A 16,022-nucleotide genomic window follows, 5' to 3' on the forward strand; every position below is an offset into this window, starting at 1 on the left:
GGTGGCAACAATAACACACATTTTTCATTCACCTTTTCAATTTACCTAGTATCTTTTGAAATGCTTTAATGTTTGTCATTGTTACACAGAAAATAACATTCCTTTTATTGTGCACAGCCCACTATCTCCTGCTTTAGCCCTACTTCTCTCTCATTTTCACTGAGTGAAATGGATTTTAGATTCCTTTCTCCAGATGCAATTGTTCATGTTTTTAAACCTGGATCTTTTTCTTTCACCATGATTATGCTTCTAATCTCCCCAAATCCTTTTGTATGATTTCCGTCGTTGCTCATTTGTACAGTTTCTCTCATTTAAACATTATCTGCAAATTCATTGACTTTTTGTGTAATCCCTTTTCCTGGACTCCATTAATGAAGAAAGCAAATAGGACCTGGTCTAAAACGAATCTAGTGATACATTAATAAGCACTTTTTGTTATTCACTTAGCTATCTCTGTGCTTAAATTATGTAGATGTTTGTATACGCAGGGCAATAACGCAGCTTACCTGGACTCTTAAGAAAAGGGGACAAGCATAACTTGGTAGATAGGTCACTACTTGCTTATACATTTGCTCCAAGTCTAATGATGCATTGTGCTTTAAAATAAGAGAAGCCATTCCTGCTTTTCCTTCATGATCTGCATGAAAGGAAGTGAGATGATAATTTTGTAACATGAATAAAGTTGACATTGTAATGATAAACTGTACAGAAAGTACCGCAGTGCATTAACAAACCAACAGTCATATATTCTGACTTTCAGTAAAGCTGCAAGATCTCATTCATATTTTATGTGGTATTACATGTACTTGGAGATCACTCAAGTGATCTCCATTTACAGCAATAATGCTGTAAATGAGTGTGGTGGGTAAAACTAAATGGAGTCCTATGGTTGATATAATCAATAAATGTGGATAAACATCAACAACATTCCTCTCTTGAAAACAAGAGTGAAGAGCATCTTTCCTGGAGTAGCCAATTATGTCTTCTTCTGTTTTGCCTGTATCTTTTCTCAAAACTGTGGATCTGAATTAATAGAGCAATTGGAAGTTCTTATTGTTTAGTCTGGAAAAGGAGAGCACTGTGGGTCTTTGGTAAAGAACAAAGTAGGTAAAAGCAATGAACTTCAGCTATCAAAATTAACTAAACACTTCAACTGTCTAAGTAACTAAACACTTTAAGCTAGTAGTAACAGCAGAGATGTTCTGCCAACCTTATAGTTGTTTCAATTTGTTTTTATGCTTTGCTAAAGCTACAAAATCTGTAAGGAATTTGATTTTTTTTATCCTTAAGTGCAATTATCAAGACAGTCAGATAAACTGAGTAGGTAAACAGGTAAGTGTTGTACAGGAAATTACTCTCATACTTTTGAATCTGATTTTCAGACAGTCTTCCATTATGTTTCATGTTCTATGGCTATAAAATACTGTTCAAGTGAGTGTTCATGCTTCACATGAGAGAAAGTGACACTTTCTCTCATTTTAAACTCCTTTATCATTTTGTGGTGAGTTTATTCTTGCCAGCAACCAAACATCCAGCCAGCTTTGTGCTCAATCCCTTCTGCCATGGGATGGGAAGTGAAGGAAAGCAAGGCTCAAGTGTTAAGGTAATTGCAGTTTCATAGGGAAAGCAAAAGATACATGTACAAGCAAAGCAAAACCAGGACATCGTTCAATATTCCTCATCATCAGATAGATGTCCCAGCTAATTCCTGCAGAGCAGGGCCTTACTTGGAGCATACAGTGTTTTTCTAGGGAGACAAGCATCACACCCACAAACCTCTCATCTGCTTCTTTTCCTCAAGCTTTAATAACTAAGCATAGCTATCATATGATACAGAATATTATTTTGGTCAGTTTCAGACCACTACATCTGCTCCCAAGCTTTGGGATGTACCAGCTACATCTGCTCCCAAGCTTTTGCTGTCCCCAGCATTCTCATGCATGGAGAAAGCCCTGTACTGTGCAAGCTCTGGTCAGTGGTAGCCAAGCACTATCAACTTATCAACACTGTTTTAGCCACTGTTTTAGTTTGGTCAAAGCAGAGCACCAAAGAGTCTCCTATATAGAAAATAATTTTTATCCCAGTGAGACCAAACATGTGTTTAAAAAAAAGATTTAGCATGAATGAGAAGCAAGCCCATACAATCTCATGAAAAATAACAAAAAACTCTGTTAAAAGAAATAAGTGTATTTTCTTCATTAAAAAAAAAATATTTTTCTCTTTATATTCTTTTTCATTTTCTTATTGGTTTTATAACTTAACTGTTTACAGTTATTTCATGAGGCAAAGTGAAATAAGACAGCAAAATGTCTTGACATATTTTCATTTAGAGTTACTTCAGAATTACCTTGTTTACATTTTATTTTGGCACATATGTCTGGATTTTACACAGATGTGAATTTAATAAATCTTTATATTTTAATTTAGCTTATGTAGCTATCACAAATGCTTGCACAGTAGACTTTCAGAAATACTCCTCATTGCATACAGATAAAAAATGCATAATTCACTGGCTCATTCACAATCAGGTCGTATTTTCATTACCCGCATCTACATTTTAGCTGGATATTAAAGAGATGACTCAATCAAATATGATTCATAGGTTTGAAACATGAAATAGAAAGAGTTATGAGGGTTAACAATGAACCTGGGAGAAGCAAAATGTATAACTCAAACTTTTACCTGGCACAGACACACCATACACATTTGCTTCTTGTATGAAGTCCAACATTACAATGACATCAGAAACTTCTGTAGTGGCAACGTTCTCCCCTTTCCACCTAAAATGTGTGAAAAAATAATTAAATCCCATGACATCTGTCCTTTTAAAAAAGCTTTAGTAGAAACTCCATTCATTTCAGACCCTACCTCACATTTTTTCACACTTGTCACATTACAATTTGATCACCAGAAGACAATGTTGCAACTCATTTCCCCTACTGGGCATTTTAACACCGTAAGGGCCACTGAAGATCAATACAATTTTTTCCAAGTTTTTTACATGTATATAAATGTATCAAAACTGACCAATCTCTGCTATTTGATAAATTTTTCTCCATATCAGTATCTGACTTCCTCATTTGCTCATAGCAAATCCATAACTAGTTATATCCTTATGAAAAGCATGATCAAAGAACTGGAATTCCTACGAAGTATTCTGAAAATGAATCATGCAATTCCACAGGAATATTACTCATAGAACACTTGTGACAAAATTAAACCTGCATCATCCACTTCAGAATCATTATAAACTACATCACAGTAGCAATAAATCGAACAGTTCCAGTTGAAAACAAATCCAACCACATTATTCCATTCTATATATCTTCTTAATTAAGAAATATGAAAAGAAACAATAACTGTACCTGAAGGTATCTCCAATCCTGTCCCAAAAATACAGAAAATTGTCATGGTCTTGAACCATGAGATCTCCAGTATTAAAATAAAGATCTCCCTTCTTAAATACCTCAGAGAGTAATTTCTTTTCTGTGTGTCTTTTATTGCCAGCATAACCAAAGAAGGGGTTCTTCGCATTGACTTTGGAAATCAGAAGACCAGCCTCACCTATACAGAGAAGTTGAAAGATTATAAACCTAAAATATCATTAGACATTTCTGTACCTGACATTAATATTACTTATAATATTGTCCATGCAAAATCACAGTCACTTATATTTCTTCCTGGTGACTCACCAGTTTTCTCACAGAATGGTCATCTATCAATTGTAAACTCACTAGTAGTTTATTATCCTCTGGAAGTGCACAATTCAAGTTAATATTGAATTGACTCCCCACATATTACTGAATTTCCATGACGAGTACAAGCTTTATCAGCTTCCTAATGAAAAACTAGTGTTGTAGGTGCTCAGCCCAGGCACTATGTTCCTATTTAGTCTCTTTTCAGAAGTTCTGAGAACGCTGAAATTACCTTGGTTGGAGCTTGGTGTTAATAACATCAAGCTTGTGGGTTTAAAACCTGTGGGGACCATTCACTTAAAGAGTTTGGCTTGGTCCTTGTGCGTCCCTTCCAACTCAGAATGTTTGGAGATTCTGTGGCTTCTTAAGAATATTCATTAAAGTGATATAGAATCATCAATTTACTTTTTGGTGCAAAATGTAGAAATTTAACATAATTTTTTTCCTCAAGGTAGGAAGAGTAAGGGAAAGGATTATCCGCTTATACATGTAACACCAGGGTGTTAGTTTGCAGGGCATGGAATAATTGTATGAAATAACCTTTTTGGGACCAGGTTCTCAACAATATTGCTTTGGAGTTCCATTACTTTGTAGTAGAGACAAGAATTATATATATCAAAATGCTTCCAAAAGTAGGCACAATTTTTAATTTAATACTGCCTCCTTAAAAAAAGAGCTGTGCCTTTTTTTCCCATAAACTGGTAATGTTTAAAATAGAAGTATTTAGTTCACTGGTACTATCACTGCAGCCATAATGCTCTGAAGAAATAAGACATGGGTAAGACAAAGATTATAGACAGAGATAATACTTTTCATTAAACTGAGTGGTGCAGTTGGAAAAAAATTAGACCAAGTGCCTAATTAGAGCATGTGCTCCCTTCACAGGTCAGTGTGACATCCCTAGAGATAAAAATTTCACCTTTTGGTGACATATCATCTTCAAAGTGCCCATTAGAGAATCTCATAACTCCTTTGAAAAATCTGTTTCAGCTCCCTATTAAAGCTGTCTGCCTGACCTTTAAAATGAGTTTTTCTTGCTTCAGTTTCAATTGTTACCTTCCTACAGTTCAATGTATGCTCCAGTATGTGGTAACACTTTGAAAAATATTTTAGGACAGCAATAATCAAGCAGTTTTGGTTTTTTGTTGTTTTGTTTTTTTTTTTTTTAATTATTAAGCTAAATCACATCACCTGGTTGGAAACACTTAATCTCTTATCAAAAAGCACTTGCTCTAATCCACCAGTCTTTCCTGTAGATATCTTAGGCAACCATTTCCTTATGTAAACCTCCTTTAAAAAACACAGATGTCACTGAGTGTAAATTCAAAGATAACGCCATAGCATCACTTTTGAACACTATTCTTCTGTGAATTCATCCAAAGATCCTGAGTGCTTCTGATATCAGCACTGGTATGTTTAATGCTGTTTTATCTGAGATCAAAAATAATATTGCTTTGTTTCAGAGCAAAGAGTAATAGTTAATTTGGTAAAATGCAATAACACAATAGCAAGACTCCTTAAAACAACTCTCTGAAGTATTTTTATTAAATTCAATAGTGTGTAATAGCCTATTAAAATACATACTTACCTTTCTTAACTTTTTCACACCAACCATGCTTATTTCTAATTGGTTCATCTTTTTGGAAATCATACTTGATTAAATCAAATGGGAAAAAAAGCTAAAAAGGGGAAGAAGTGATCAGTTACTCATCTACACAGTGACATCTGGTGGCAGCAAATACACATAAGGAAACCTGTACTTCAGTCTTCCTCATCTGAAAGGAGAATGCAGTTTCATTTAAAACTGAAAATACTCTGTATGTTAAATTTATGCCATTTCCTGGAGGTAAGCAACATCAAAACAGTTTTCTAAATGAAGACACAGAACTGTCCTTTTGTTAATTTTCTTACAAGCAAGTTATGGGATCTGCATCATCAGTGAAAGAGCAATGTGAGTGAGCATAATGGAAGCCTTAGCTCTAGTGTTTAAGTGACATTTAATGGTGGTGGCTGATATGATGTGTTCTTGGGGTCTTCTGGCACTGAAAACAGCTGGCAAGGGAAAGGCCTCACAAAGGGAAATTTGCTTCCTGTTGGGCTTAACTTAACTAGCCTCAGTTCTTCCCTCTTGCTTTCTCAGGCTGTTGATGGTGATTTTCTCAGGTATGGTGATGGGACATGAGCACCAGCAGAAGAGTACATCCTTCCATGGCTCCATGCAAATTGAAGGAGAGGACAAGGTACTCCTAGCAAAACTAGCAACTCTCTTCCTTCTTCTGTCATTTTTTTTTTTTCTTGAATATACAGCATGTGATTACTATTTTGCTTTATTTTCCTGCTGTGATATGAATCCAAACTGGACCTTTAAGAGACACTTCCTGACACTATTTGGACAACTGTGTTTGAAGTGGTCCAAATTGTTTCTTTATTGTTCAAAAGAGACAATTTGCCCTGCTTGGGATTCCATGTTGCCTTCTCAAAAAGAAATGTATCAGCAATTAGTAGTGAAACCAAGGTAATTATCTTCTCCTGAGAATTCTCAGCAACAGGGGAACAGTTTTATAAAACATTACTATACACCTGCACTCTTCACAATAAAGAAATGCAGTATAACTTGAGGCGGATTACATGGAAGTGACTGAAGTAAAGGGCAGGATGTTAAAACCTAAACCTTTCCTCTTCTGCCACTAACTTGGATGAAGAGTTGCATCATTATCCTAATTTGAAATGTTGTAAATAAATATTTTTTTCTCTAAGAAATCTAAATAAAGAGCAACATGAATCCCACCATTTCAGTCCCATATGGACAAAACTAGTTCATTGAGTCCTTTCAGTGTTCAGCACTGTTTTTCTTCTACCCTAAGTCTGAAACAAAAAGATATTTTTAACAGTTAACCAAAGGAAAAAGGTCATAGCCTGCAAAATAAAGTAATGATTCACAAATGGGATACTATTTTATTTAACTGAAGAGTAATTATTTTTATTAACCTCAGATTAAACCATTTACCAAAGTCAAGAATCTGAGGGCCAGAAAGTTTGCCTCAATTAGAAAACAACTCATTATTCTTGAGGAACAAAGTGGGAGTGGGTATTTTTTTTTTTAGCTGTGTACATTTAAATGCTACTCTTTCTCACTTCCTTTCTTTTTACATTGATATTTATTACTTTAATAGGTTTTATATGACCAAATGCAATGAGTAATATAAATAATAAGAATGAAATGGTCTAAAAAATTAAATGTTAATTCTGTTTTTGTGTCTGATTAGAATAGCTTAAAATAATGCATCATACGGAGTAGTATTTTGACAAGATGCAGTTTTTGAGTGCTGAAAGAATGAAGAATTATTTTGTTATAAACACTCAGCAACTGTAATTCAGTATATCTGAGATTATCTAAAAACTATTGAGACTATTATTATATGTAACTATACTATATTGTATACTTCTTTTGCCTACAACTTCAGAGTATTAATGAGGTATATTCCAATCAGGTTTCTGAAATAATAATAATGAAAATACATAATTAAAAGAAAGAACCACATCTTGTATTAAATATGCATAATGAAAATATACATAGTCTGCCCAAAAGTCTTTTCCAAGCTAAATCATTCTGTGATTCTAAGCAGCTCGCTTTTCGTATTAAATACTAGAAAATGAAAGCCCCACAGCAAAGTATTTAGTCTGGGCACAGACTAACATTTGGTTCACCTCATTATTTACATTCTAATGGGACAAGGACCTGAGTTGTTGAGACATTACCATATTATTTTCACAGAATACTGCATGCAACATTCATCATTTTAATGTACATCTTATTCTCTGAAGCACAACATAAATGTAGCAAACAAAAAGCACTATTTAGTGAGCTGAAAGTGTGTTAATGTGCAATATTGTCTACTACTATGCTGCCTAGATGTTATCTAATAACAGCTTCCCTCACATTGTTTATTTTTTAATTGATTGGAAATTATGTGAATTTAAATACTGTTTTGAAAGTAGTTTTGACATTCCTAATGTTTCAACTTACAGAGAATGCTCAGAGAACCTTTACCAGAAAATAGAGATCACAAGCTTTTTACTACTGGTTTTAGAGATGGAGTATTTTTGAATTCTCTTGAAGAATATCAGTTTCGAAAACAAAGCATTACATGTACTAGATTTAGTTTCAAGCATCTTTAAAAACTGAAATGTAAGAAAAAAAAATTTGGAGCATAGTGTCATCACATTTTAGAGACAGTTTTAAAAACATACTTGAAATGCCTTATTTATGCTGTAAAGGGCAGATGCATAGGTACTCCACACAACTTTGTGAGACAAAGTAAACAAAACCAAGAAACAAATCTTTTAAGCTATGTTTGATATTAACTGGATCATGACATATAAGAATACAATACCTTAGAAAACACTTGTAGTACTTTAGATTATTTTAGCTCAAAATTAGTCAAAGGAGAAGAAACAACATCAATTTTCATTAGCCAATGAACTTAGGAGCTTCCATTCATTTGATTTACACATCAGTATTCTTTCTTTCAACCCAGTTTTCCAGGATTTAAAAATTTGCTTTAAACTAACTTTGTTTATTTTTAAACTAAATAATTTGTCTTCTGCTACAAGTTCTATGACTGCATGAAGAAGTTCATAATACTAATTCTGAATGGCTGTGTGAAAGCAATTTTATATGCTGAAATTATTTTTGTTATAAGATTTAAATGTTTCCCAGCTCAAAGCCGATTTTTATCTATATAGTTTTGCGTAAGAGATATTGATTCCTGTGATAATTTGAGTATCTTTGCTTAAAATAATGGCAAATTACATTTATAAATAAAGTTTGCAATTTTTTTTTTTTTTAACATAATGCTTTTCAGGTGAACATGCTCTGGGTTATTTTTAGCCCTTATTATAAGCTTCCTTGGATCTAATTAATCCCAAGCTCCCTTGTTGTCTGTCATCACTCAGAATTTATTTCAGTATAAGAAAGAGATTTATATATTGAAAGACACAATTGAGGGTCTTCAAGATTTTTCCCATATGATATCCATATAAATACACACATAATGTATGTCCTATATAATTGATTATTAACATTACCTAGACACATATGTATGTCAGATGTGAAGATTAAACAGTAATTTATTATATTACTGTGACAAGACATTGTATTACATTATCAAGACATTGTATTTTTTGTAAAACATTTTAAGTTTCACCAGCTGAAAAGCTATTCAGAGGCTTCTACTTTTCTGTTCATTGACTCTGTGTAAACATCTTTATTGAAAGATTTATTCATATTCTACAGGGAGGTTTTCAAGCACATGAACCAATCCCTTTTATAAAAAGAACACAGTATGAAAAGAAAGAAGTGAAAACAAGAGCACTGCTTTTAGTTAACATCTTAAATACAGTGACTTCTGCCAACTTCTGTAACATTCATCTGTTTCTTCCTATTACCTTATGTTTTCCAATATTTTTATGAAAATAAATGTGTTCTGTATAACCTTAATATTTATCACAAGCATTTATCCCCAGCCCTTAGCAGTTACTGGTAGAAAAGTAACTTTGGTCACTCTGAGAGCTCAGGTTGCCTCTTAAAGCTGTAATTTTTATCTGTATTTCACCTTTACAAACTGTGCCATTGTCACTACCTACAATAGAATGCACTCATATTTTTTTCCCTTCCTCCCTTATACCCCCCACTAAAAATGTTATACTTTGAAACTTTCTGCTATTAGTCCCTCTATACTCCCAATACCTTGATCTACAGGGCTTTGTACTGCATTTACTTTGTTGCAAGCTCTGCCTTTATGCTGTAGGAAGAGAGCAAGTTTCTTCCTTAGTACATCACATGTATAACACACAAACCTTTTTCCCATTTTCTCAGTTCTGTTTCTTTCTATTCTAGAAATAGGTGTTTAGGAAATCCCTAGAAAGCATGTTAAAGGGTATCTCATGTTGTCCTGCCTGTCAAGAGAATGTTTCAAAAGATGATGTAGCGTGTTTTTGAAGAAACAACAAATGTTAGGAATTGGGTGGCTGGGCCTTGTCTGTGCCATTGTCTACTTTACAGCAGGAGACAGATTTTCTTTCCAGTCTCAGGTCATTCACAAGTCAACAAATCAGAAATAATGCTGCTCTCCTTTACCTATCACTAGTTGTCTAGTGGATGTCATTTAGACTGAAGTAAAACAAACAGCAGCTAGACTTCAGAAGGCATTGTTTAGTAATCTGCAAGCTCCAAAATGTATTTGAAAACCCCCCAGAACAAATGCCTGAAATAAGGAAAAATGAAGTTATCTATGGCATTAAAATATGTATTTAGTGTGGCACACAAAATCCCCATACTACTTGATTGAAAAGACAGATGATTAAATAAATATAAAGGTAGTTTCAAGTTTAATCTTTATCTGCTGTAGACTTCACATGGTATTTCCAACAGGTTAATGACTTACGACAAAAAACTGCTGACAAGTTCTGCAATACCGAAAACAAGTTTACACAAGTTTGGAACACATGCAAAATCTTGTAAGAATATAAGGCATCTGGCTGCGGGAAGTCTAAAACAAAAACTAACATCAACTGTAAGGTTCCTGGTTCACCTACTACTCCCTAAATTCTAAATCTCTGATTTCCTGTAGCAGTTCTGGACACTTCTGGAGATATCCAACAGCACTGGGCAGTCACTGCCTGCTACAGAGCATCAGACATGTAGGACAGAGAATCAGTGGAATGATCTGCTTAAATTCCTGAGCTCTCAGTGGTTTCTGATCAACACAATAGCTCTTGTGGTATTTTCTGAGTAGTTCCAGAATCCTCACTGAGTTCCTGTACAAGAAGTGAAGAATTCCTCTGACCCCCTAGTGATTGTACTGGGTGGGTGATAGGAATATTGAAGTTGAGGACTCTGGAACATATGCTGCCTAGAAACCTATTTACATCAGAAGATAGCTCTGTTGTATTTCCAAACAATGGTTTTACATTACTCCTTAAAAAAGTTTTGTCGGGACATTTTGCTATCAGTTCTCCTACAGAGCACAAATGTCATTTAAGTCAACAGGACTTGTATGTAGATAGCTATCATTCAATTTAAAATTCTAGGCAATGCATGAAGTACTATTTATTTCAAGAAGAGTAAAAACTGGCATAAACAGCAACATAATGATAAATATGCAGTCTCCTTGCAAAAAGGCTAGACATCTTTCATATTATTAGCTAAAGCTTGGGACATATATTACTTTGGTTGGGACTTTCAAATCACTTAAAATATTGTCCTTACAGGATCAAAAAGAAAAAATCCATCTGTGAATTTCAAGCAGAAATTAATTCTTCATTTACTCAGAAGGATGGAGGAAAGTCATAATGTGTGATATAAATAAACATGTGATATAAATAATATGTAATCCTCCTCCCCAAAATATGACTGCCATTTTCAAAGCTATGAAATACAGAACGGGTTTTTTTTTTTTCTAGTTTCAGTAACCTAGAACACAGCAAACACCTGCAGTAGACTGTAGACAAAGGGGTATAGAGTTTTAAAATTAATAATCTTGCCAAGTATTCTCTGTGACAATACCTCAAGAGTGATTATATATGTATTGTGTTATCTTTAACATTTCTGAATACTGATACAGACTAGATGTAGTTTGAGTTAATTATGTTTATTTGCACCTAGGTATAAAATATCTATTAAATTTGTATCTGTCCATATGCTACTGTATGTAATTATTAGAATATATTAATTATTATTAATTTCCATTTATACCAAATATTTACATAGCAGTATGCTAAACACATCTCTAACTATAATTTGTAGAATAGTAAATCAGAATAGGAAATTTGTATCCTTATTTCAGTTATGAGGAGTTCTTAGGTGTTAAAATAAATCCAACTTTTTATTTTGTCCTCTAATGTAGTAGAGACCTGAAACTATACTTGGCAACTGTCAGATTACTCAAAACTGTCAGAAGAGACCCAAAGCCTTTTCGACTCTTGTGAACTCTATAAAAAAATCTCAGTGTTACTGCTGAGTGTACAAGTGGGTTGGGTGCCAAGATTCTACAGAGGGTCAACTAACTTGCAATACCCGAGTTAGAAAATCTGTCTTGGACTTATGACTGTACTCGAACTAAGAAACACAATTTTTCAGCACTCCTACAAAGCAGAATGCAAATAAATAGTCACCTTATAGAAGAAATTGGTGCGCCCAACAGATCCAATTTTTCCTGTGTGGTTCATGAAACAAATGTTTCCTTCAGTAGCACCATAGAACTCACAGATCTTAACAGCACCAAATCTCTCCAAAAATTCCCTCCATACATCATTTCTTACTCCATTTCCAACTGCTAGTCGGACTTTGTGATTTTTTTCTCCTTCCTTCTGTTAAAAAAAGAAAAAAAATTAAAATACAGTATACTGATAACAGCATTTGATTGGTGCATATATTGTGGGAAAAACATCCCTTCTTTGGAATACACCCAGAAAAAAAAAACAAAAAAAAAGAAAAAATAATGCTCAGGAAGTTAAAGAAAGCTGGCATAGCTGGTGGACAGCTGCAAAGCAGTAAGCTGCAATCTAAAACCTATTATTTTGTTGAACAAACAAATTGCTTCCTGAAAAATTACTACAATGATTTATATAAACAATGCCATAATTTAAATGTTGTATTGTCTCAGTCTATTTCTCTCCAGATGAATTAAAAAATTGGGAAGAACAGAGAAAGACGGGAATGATTTATGTCATGGGATTAAAGTCAGAAGAGATGAATAGTTACTTTCTTCTGTCTTCAGACTGATTATAAGGAAACAGTTCCTTCCCACATATTGTGTATGAGTCATCTTCTGTACCTTTTTCAATATTAAGACTCGCAAGGTTTTGTTCAATGTTACCGGAATACATTATCTCTCAGTGATCTTGAATCTTTACATTTGTCAGGTCCCATGTTTACCATAACAAACACAATAGTATGCATCCAGTTCAGTAAGATGTTTTAATTTTACTTATACATTCCCAAACATTGGGATTGCATGGACCACCTTTAAATCACAATCATATTTAAGTTGAAGTACCAGAAAGCAAAATATCTATACTGTTTGGATTTATTTTATTTTAATTTCATCTACTCTAAAATACAACTCCCTTTTCAATTATTTCAAGCTGCAATATAGAATGCTCTAGAAGTGAGAGAGCTCAAAATAAATGTAGGTACAATTTGGTACCACATACTTTCAGAACTGCATAGCACTCTGCCACTGCAACTGTCTCTATACACCTCTATCTATCTACACTCCTATATGTATGTATGCAAACACCTCTCTATATACAAATGCACACATCTGCTCATGTTCACATTCTTTTCATACATTCAGATATGTACACATTCACATACATAGGCTATAGAAAACAGAGAGTTCCTATTTTCTACTTTTCTATTATGCCATTCCCCACCCCCAACCAAACAAGTATGAATTAGTTATGGCTTTATAGTAAAAACCCATCTGAACACCTCTAGTCTCACATAAAATCACAGCAAATTATTTTTGTGAAGAGATCTGGTCAGCTGAGAGAAACAGGAATTTTTTGAACAATTTGGATATCAAAAACAGAAAAGCATCAACTGAGTACACAACAGTGTTCCTCCAAGGCTTATGTCTTGGACAAATTAGATTTTTCATGAGAATGTGAATTCTTCCTACTGTAACAAAAAATTGCAAACATAACGGAATTTTAAGCTCCTCTAAATCACAAAGACCACTATGTTTTTTTCTTCCTTCTTCAAAAACAGTAACTCACAGAAAGATAAAAATGTATTCATTCATTTTTAGAGTCTTCTGCAAAGTAAGTCCGTTTGCTGAAATGATTCAGCAAGGAAAGTACCTATTTCACCAGATACATATAAGTGTTGGCAGATTACAATCTGAAGCGTTATCCCACAATTTTACTTCAAAACTACATCACTCACCAGCCTCCCCTGGGCACTAACAACTCTCTTTCTACAAGAACCCAACTCCTGCTTTTTCCCTTCTGTCTTCAGATGAAAGTAATTTCTAAACACATAGGTGCATACTCCACTGAATTCATGCTAAATCATTATTAACAAATGCTGCATTACACAATACTACAAATCTGACATGGACATAGCCTGGAACAACGTATCTAAAAATTGCCCACAGATGTCATTTTTACAGTGGTTTGTTTTTTCAACTTCAGACACAATATCACAATATCACAAGAGTGTAGGTTTTTACATACTTGAAATAATAACATCTGTTATATTATATATTCAAATTCATTATACTGTCAATGAACAACAATAATATTCTTATTTTTTTAAGCTAAAATGCTTCAGTGATACTTTGAACTTAATTTGGAAAGCTTTTAATTTTTTTTTCCTTCCTCCACAAAATTGTTCACCATTTTTAGAATATTCCTGTCAGCTCAACATAAAAATCAAAGTGGAGTATTTTCCTTGCAATTTCAATGCTAAACTGAAATGAAATGTGAAACTGAAATATGTCCATAGCCAAACTGCAGTTATCTCTTGCTGATGCCACTGAATTATTTAAATCTACTGCACCTCTGCTAAGATACAAAAATAGCTTTCAAGGAAATTCTTTGTTCCACAATGAACAGAAAAGACAAACATATGCATATATATACACACAGTAATTGAGTCTAGGAACATTCAAAACCTCTAGAGACCAAGGTATTAAAAAGACTTTGCTTCTACTATTTTTACTTTAAGAAAAATAAAAGCATTGATAGCTGTTTGCTGAAAAGACAGTTTTTTTTCTAGTCTAGTTCATCTTCTATGATGAACTAGAAGACAGTGGCCTATATGGATTGTAGTGTTTGGGGTTTTTTCCCAAAAGAACAAATACCATATCATTTAAAAATGCAGTAAATTCAGTTCCTCACATTGCTTTGGCTGGTTTATATTAATACAGCACAAAGTTGTTTCTCTAGTGGAAAAGATGCAGAGTAGTCCTAAGAGGTCTACATCATCCCACTTTGCTTGCAATGTTAACACCTATCATCAACATCAACAATACAATGTAAAACAATTTCACTTTAGGAAGGGATGCTGTCACAGCACTCAGGCTTTTTGCAAAAATACAAAGGTGTATGATGTTATCAAGAACTGATCACAGAAAGCAGATTTCTTAAAAGGTGGAGGAGTAATTCACTTCTTCACAACCAAGGTAGATCCACTGTTAGATTGCATTGCTGCAACTGCTGTATTTGTGATTTAGTCAGCCCCACCATAGTTGTGCCTGTCTGTCAATACAAGATTCCCTGAAGAATACTGCAGGGCTTTCTGGTGAAGACATTAAAACTGACATAATGAATTTAGCAGTCTTTCAACTGCAAGAATAAAAATTATATGTAATTTCATCTCCCAATAGTTTTAATAACTATGAAAAAAATTATTAAAATTAGGGAAACTTGAAGCAGTGAGTTTTACTCACATTAGTTTTACATGTGAGTAAATTAATATAGCAATATTTTATCTATTTTTATCTTTTTTGTAACTAATATGTGACATTAGTTCATATTAGCTTTATGTGTAATTAACTTTCAATGTAAAGTGACACAGAGTAAATAAAACAGAGTTAGCCATTCTAACATCTGTCATCTGTTTTTAACATCAAACCTGGTCATATATATTATTGTCCAGATTACTGCCGAAGTCCAACTCTTTAGAACAAGCACATTGGTATCCATGGGCATTGTGGCTGAATAGTTGTGCAGTAAATCAAATGCTGCAAGTAAGAGAAGGGAAGGAAAAGAGATGATAATTCAATCAAATTACAAAAACATGGTTCAGTGATGAACACTTAGGGAGTCCTGATGAAAAAAGAAATAAAATAAATATGCAGAAATTTATGCTTTAAACTGACTAGACCAAACCGGCTTTGAACTTCTGCCATTTTCAGATGGCATTTCATCAACTGGCTTACCTTTGGTACAATAAATAAAGTTACAGGAGTAGAAGGAATTCCAAGGAGTTAAAGGAGTAGAAGGAATTCCTAATACGTCTCTCTTCCAGCAGAAAAGCTCTGTTATCCCTGTGCCATTCTTGGCACCTGATCAAGCTGTGGCATGTCAGCCAGCTGCCCTGCAACAGTTGGTAGGCAGCAATTGTGTGCTTGTATATTATTTACCCACTGCAAAAACACTGTACCAAATTAACACTTCCTAAAGTAAAAGCCGTATTTCATCACTAAATCTCATTTACAAAGGATTCAGTGCCTTACCCTGGCCACCTACCACAAATAAGTTCAAATTGCATGTCCTCTGATAATTCAATTATGATTTGTGTTTCTGAATTTACTA

The 16,022-nt window shown here is 33.9% G+C and overlaps 1 protein-coding gene and 1 long non-coding RNA gene across 3 annotated transcripts in view; one reads left to right on the plus strand and one right to left on the minus strand.

Moving 5' to 3' along the window:
• LOC128821504 (uncharacterized) overlaps nt 1-16,022 on the plus strand; it is an 80,490-nt gene that overhangs the window by 23,655 nt on the left and 40,813 nt on the right. For both annotated transcript variants that reach the window (XR_008441138.1, XR_008441139.1), the window contains exon 2: nt 5,836-5,935. This is a non-coding gene — a long non-coding RNA (uncharacterized LOC128821504). The remainder of the gene's footprint in view (nt 1-5,835; nt 5,936-16,022) is intronic.
• SLC27A6 (solute carrier family 27 member 6) overlaps nt 1-16,022 on the minus strand; it is a 37,394-nt gene that overhangs the window by 2,633 nt on the left and 18,739 nt on the right. The window contains exons 5-9 of the mRNA XM_054002625.1: nt 11,871-12,065; nt 5,284-5,374; nt 3,366-3,564; nt 2,683-2,780; nt 507-637 (exon numbers count right to left, since the gene is read on the minus strand). Coding sequence (XP_053858600.1) covers nt 507-637; nt 2,683-2,780; nt 3,366-3,564; nt 5,284-5,374; nt 11,871-12,065 — 714 coding nt within the window. The remainder of the gene's footprint in view (nt 1-506; nt 638-2,682; nt 2,781-3,365; nt 3,565-5,283; nt 5,375-11,870; nt 12,066-16,022) is intronic.

The sequence above is a fragment of the Vidua macroura genome, chromosome Z (assembly GCF_024509145.1).
Source record: "Vidua macroura isolate BioBank_ID:100142 chromosome Z, ASM2450914v1, whole genome shotgun sequence".
Taxonomy (NCBI): domain Eukaryota; kingdom Metazoa; phylum Chordata; class Aves; order Passeriformes; family Viduidae; genus Vidua; species Vidua macroura.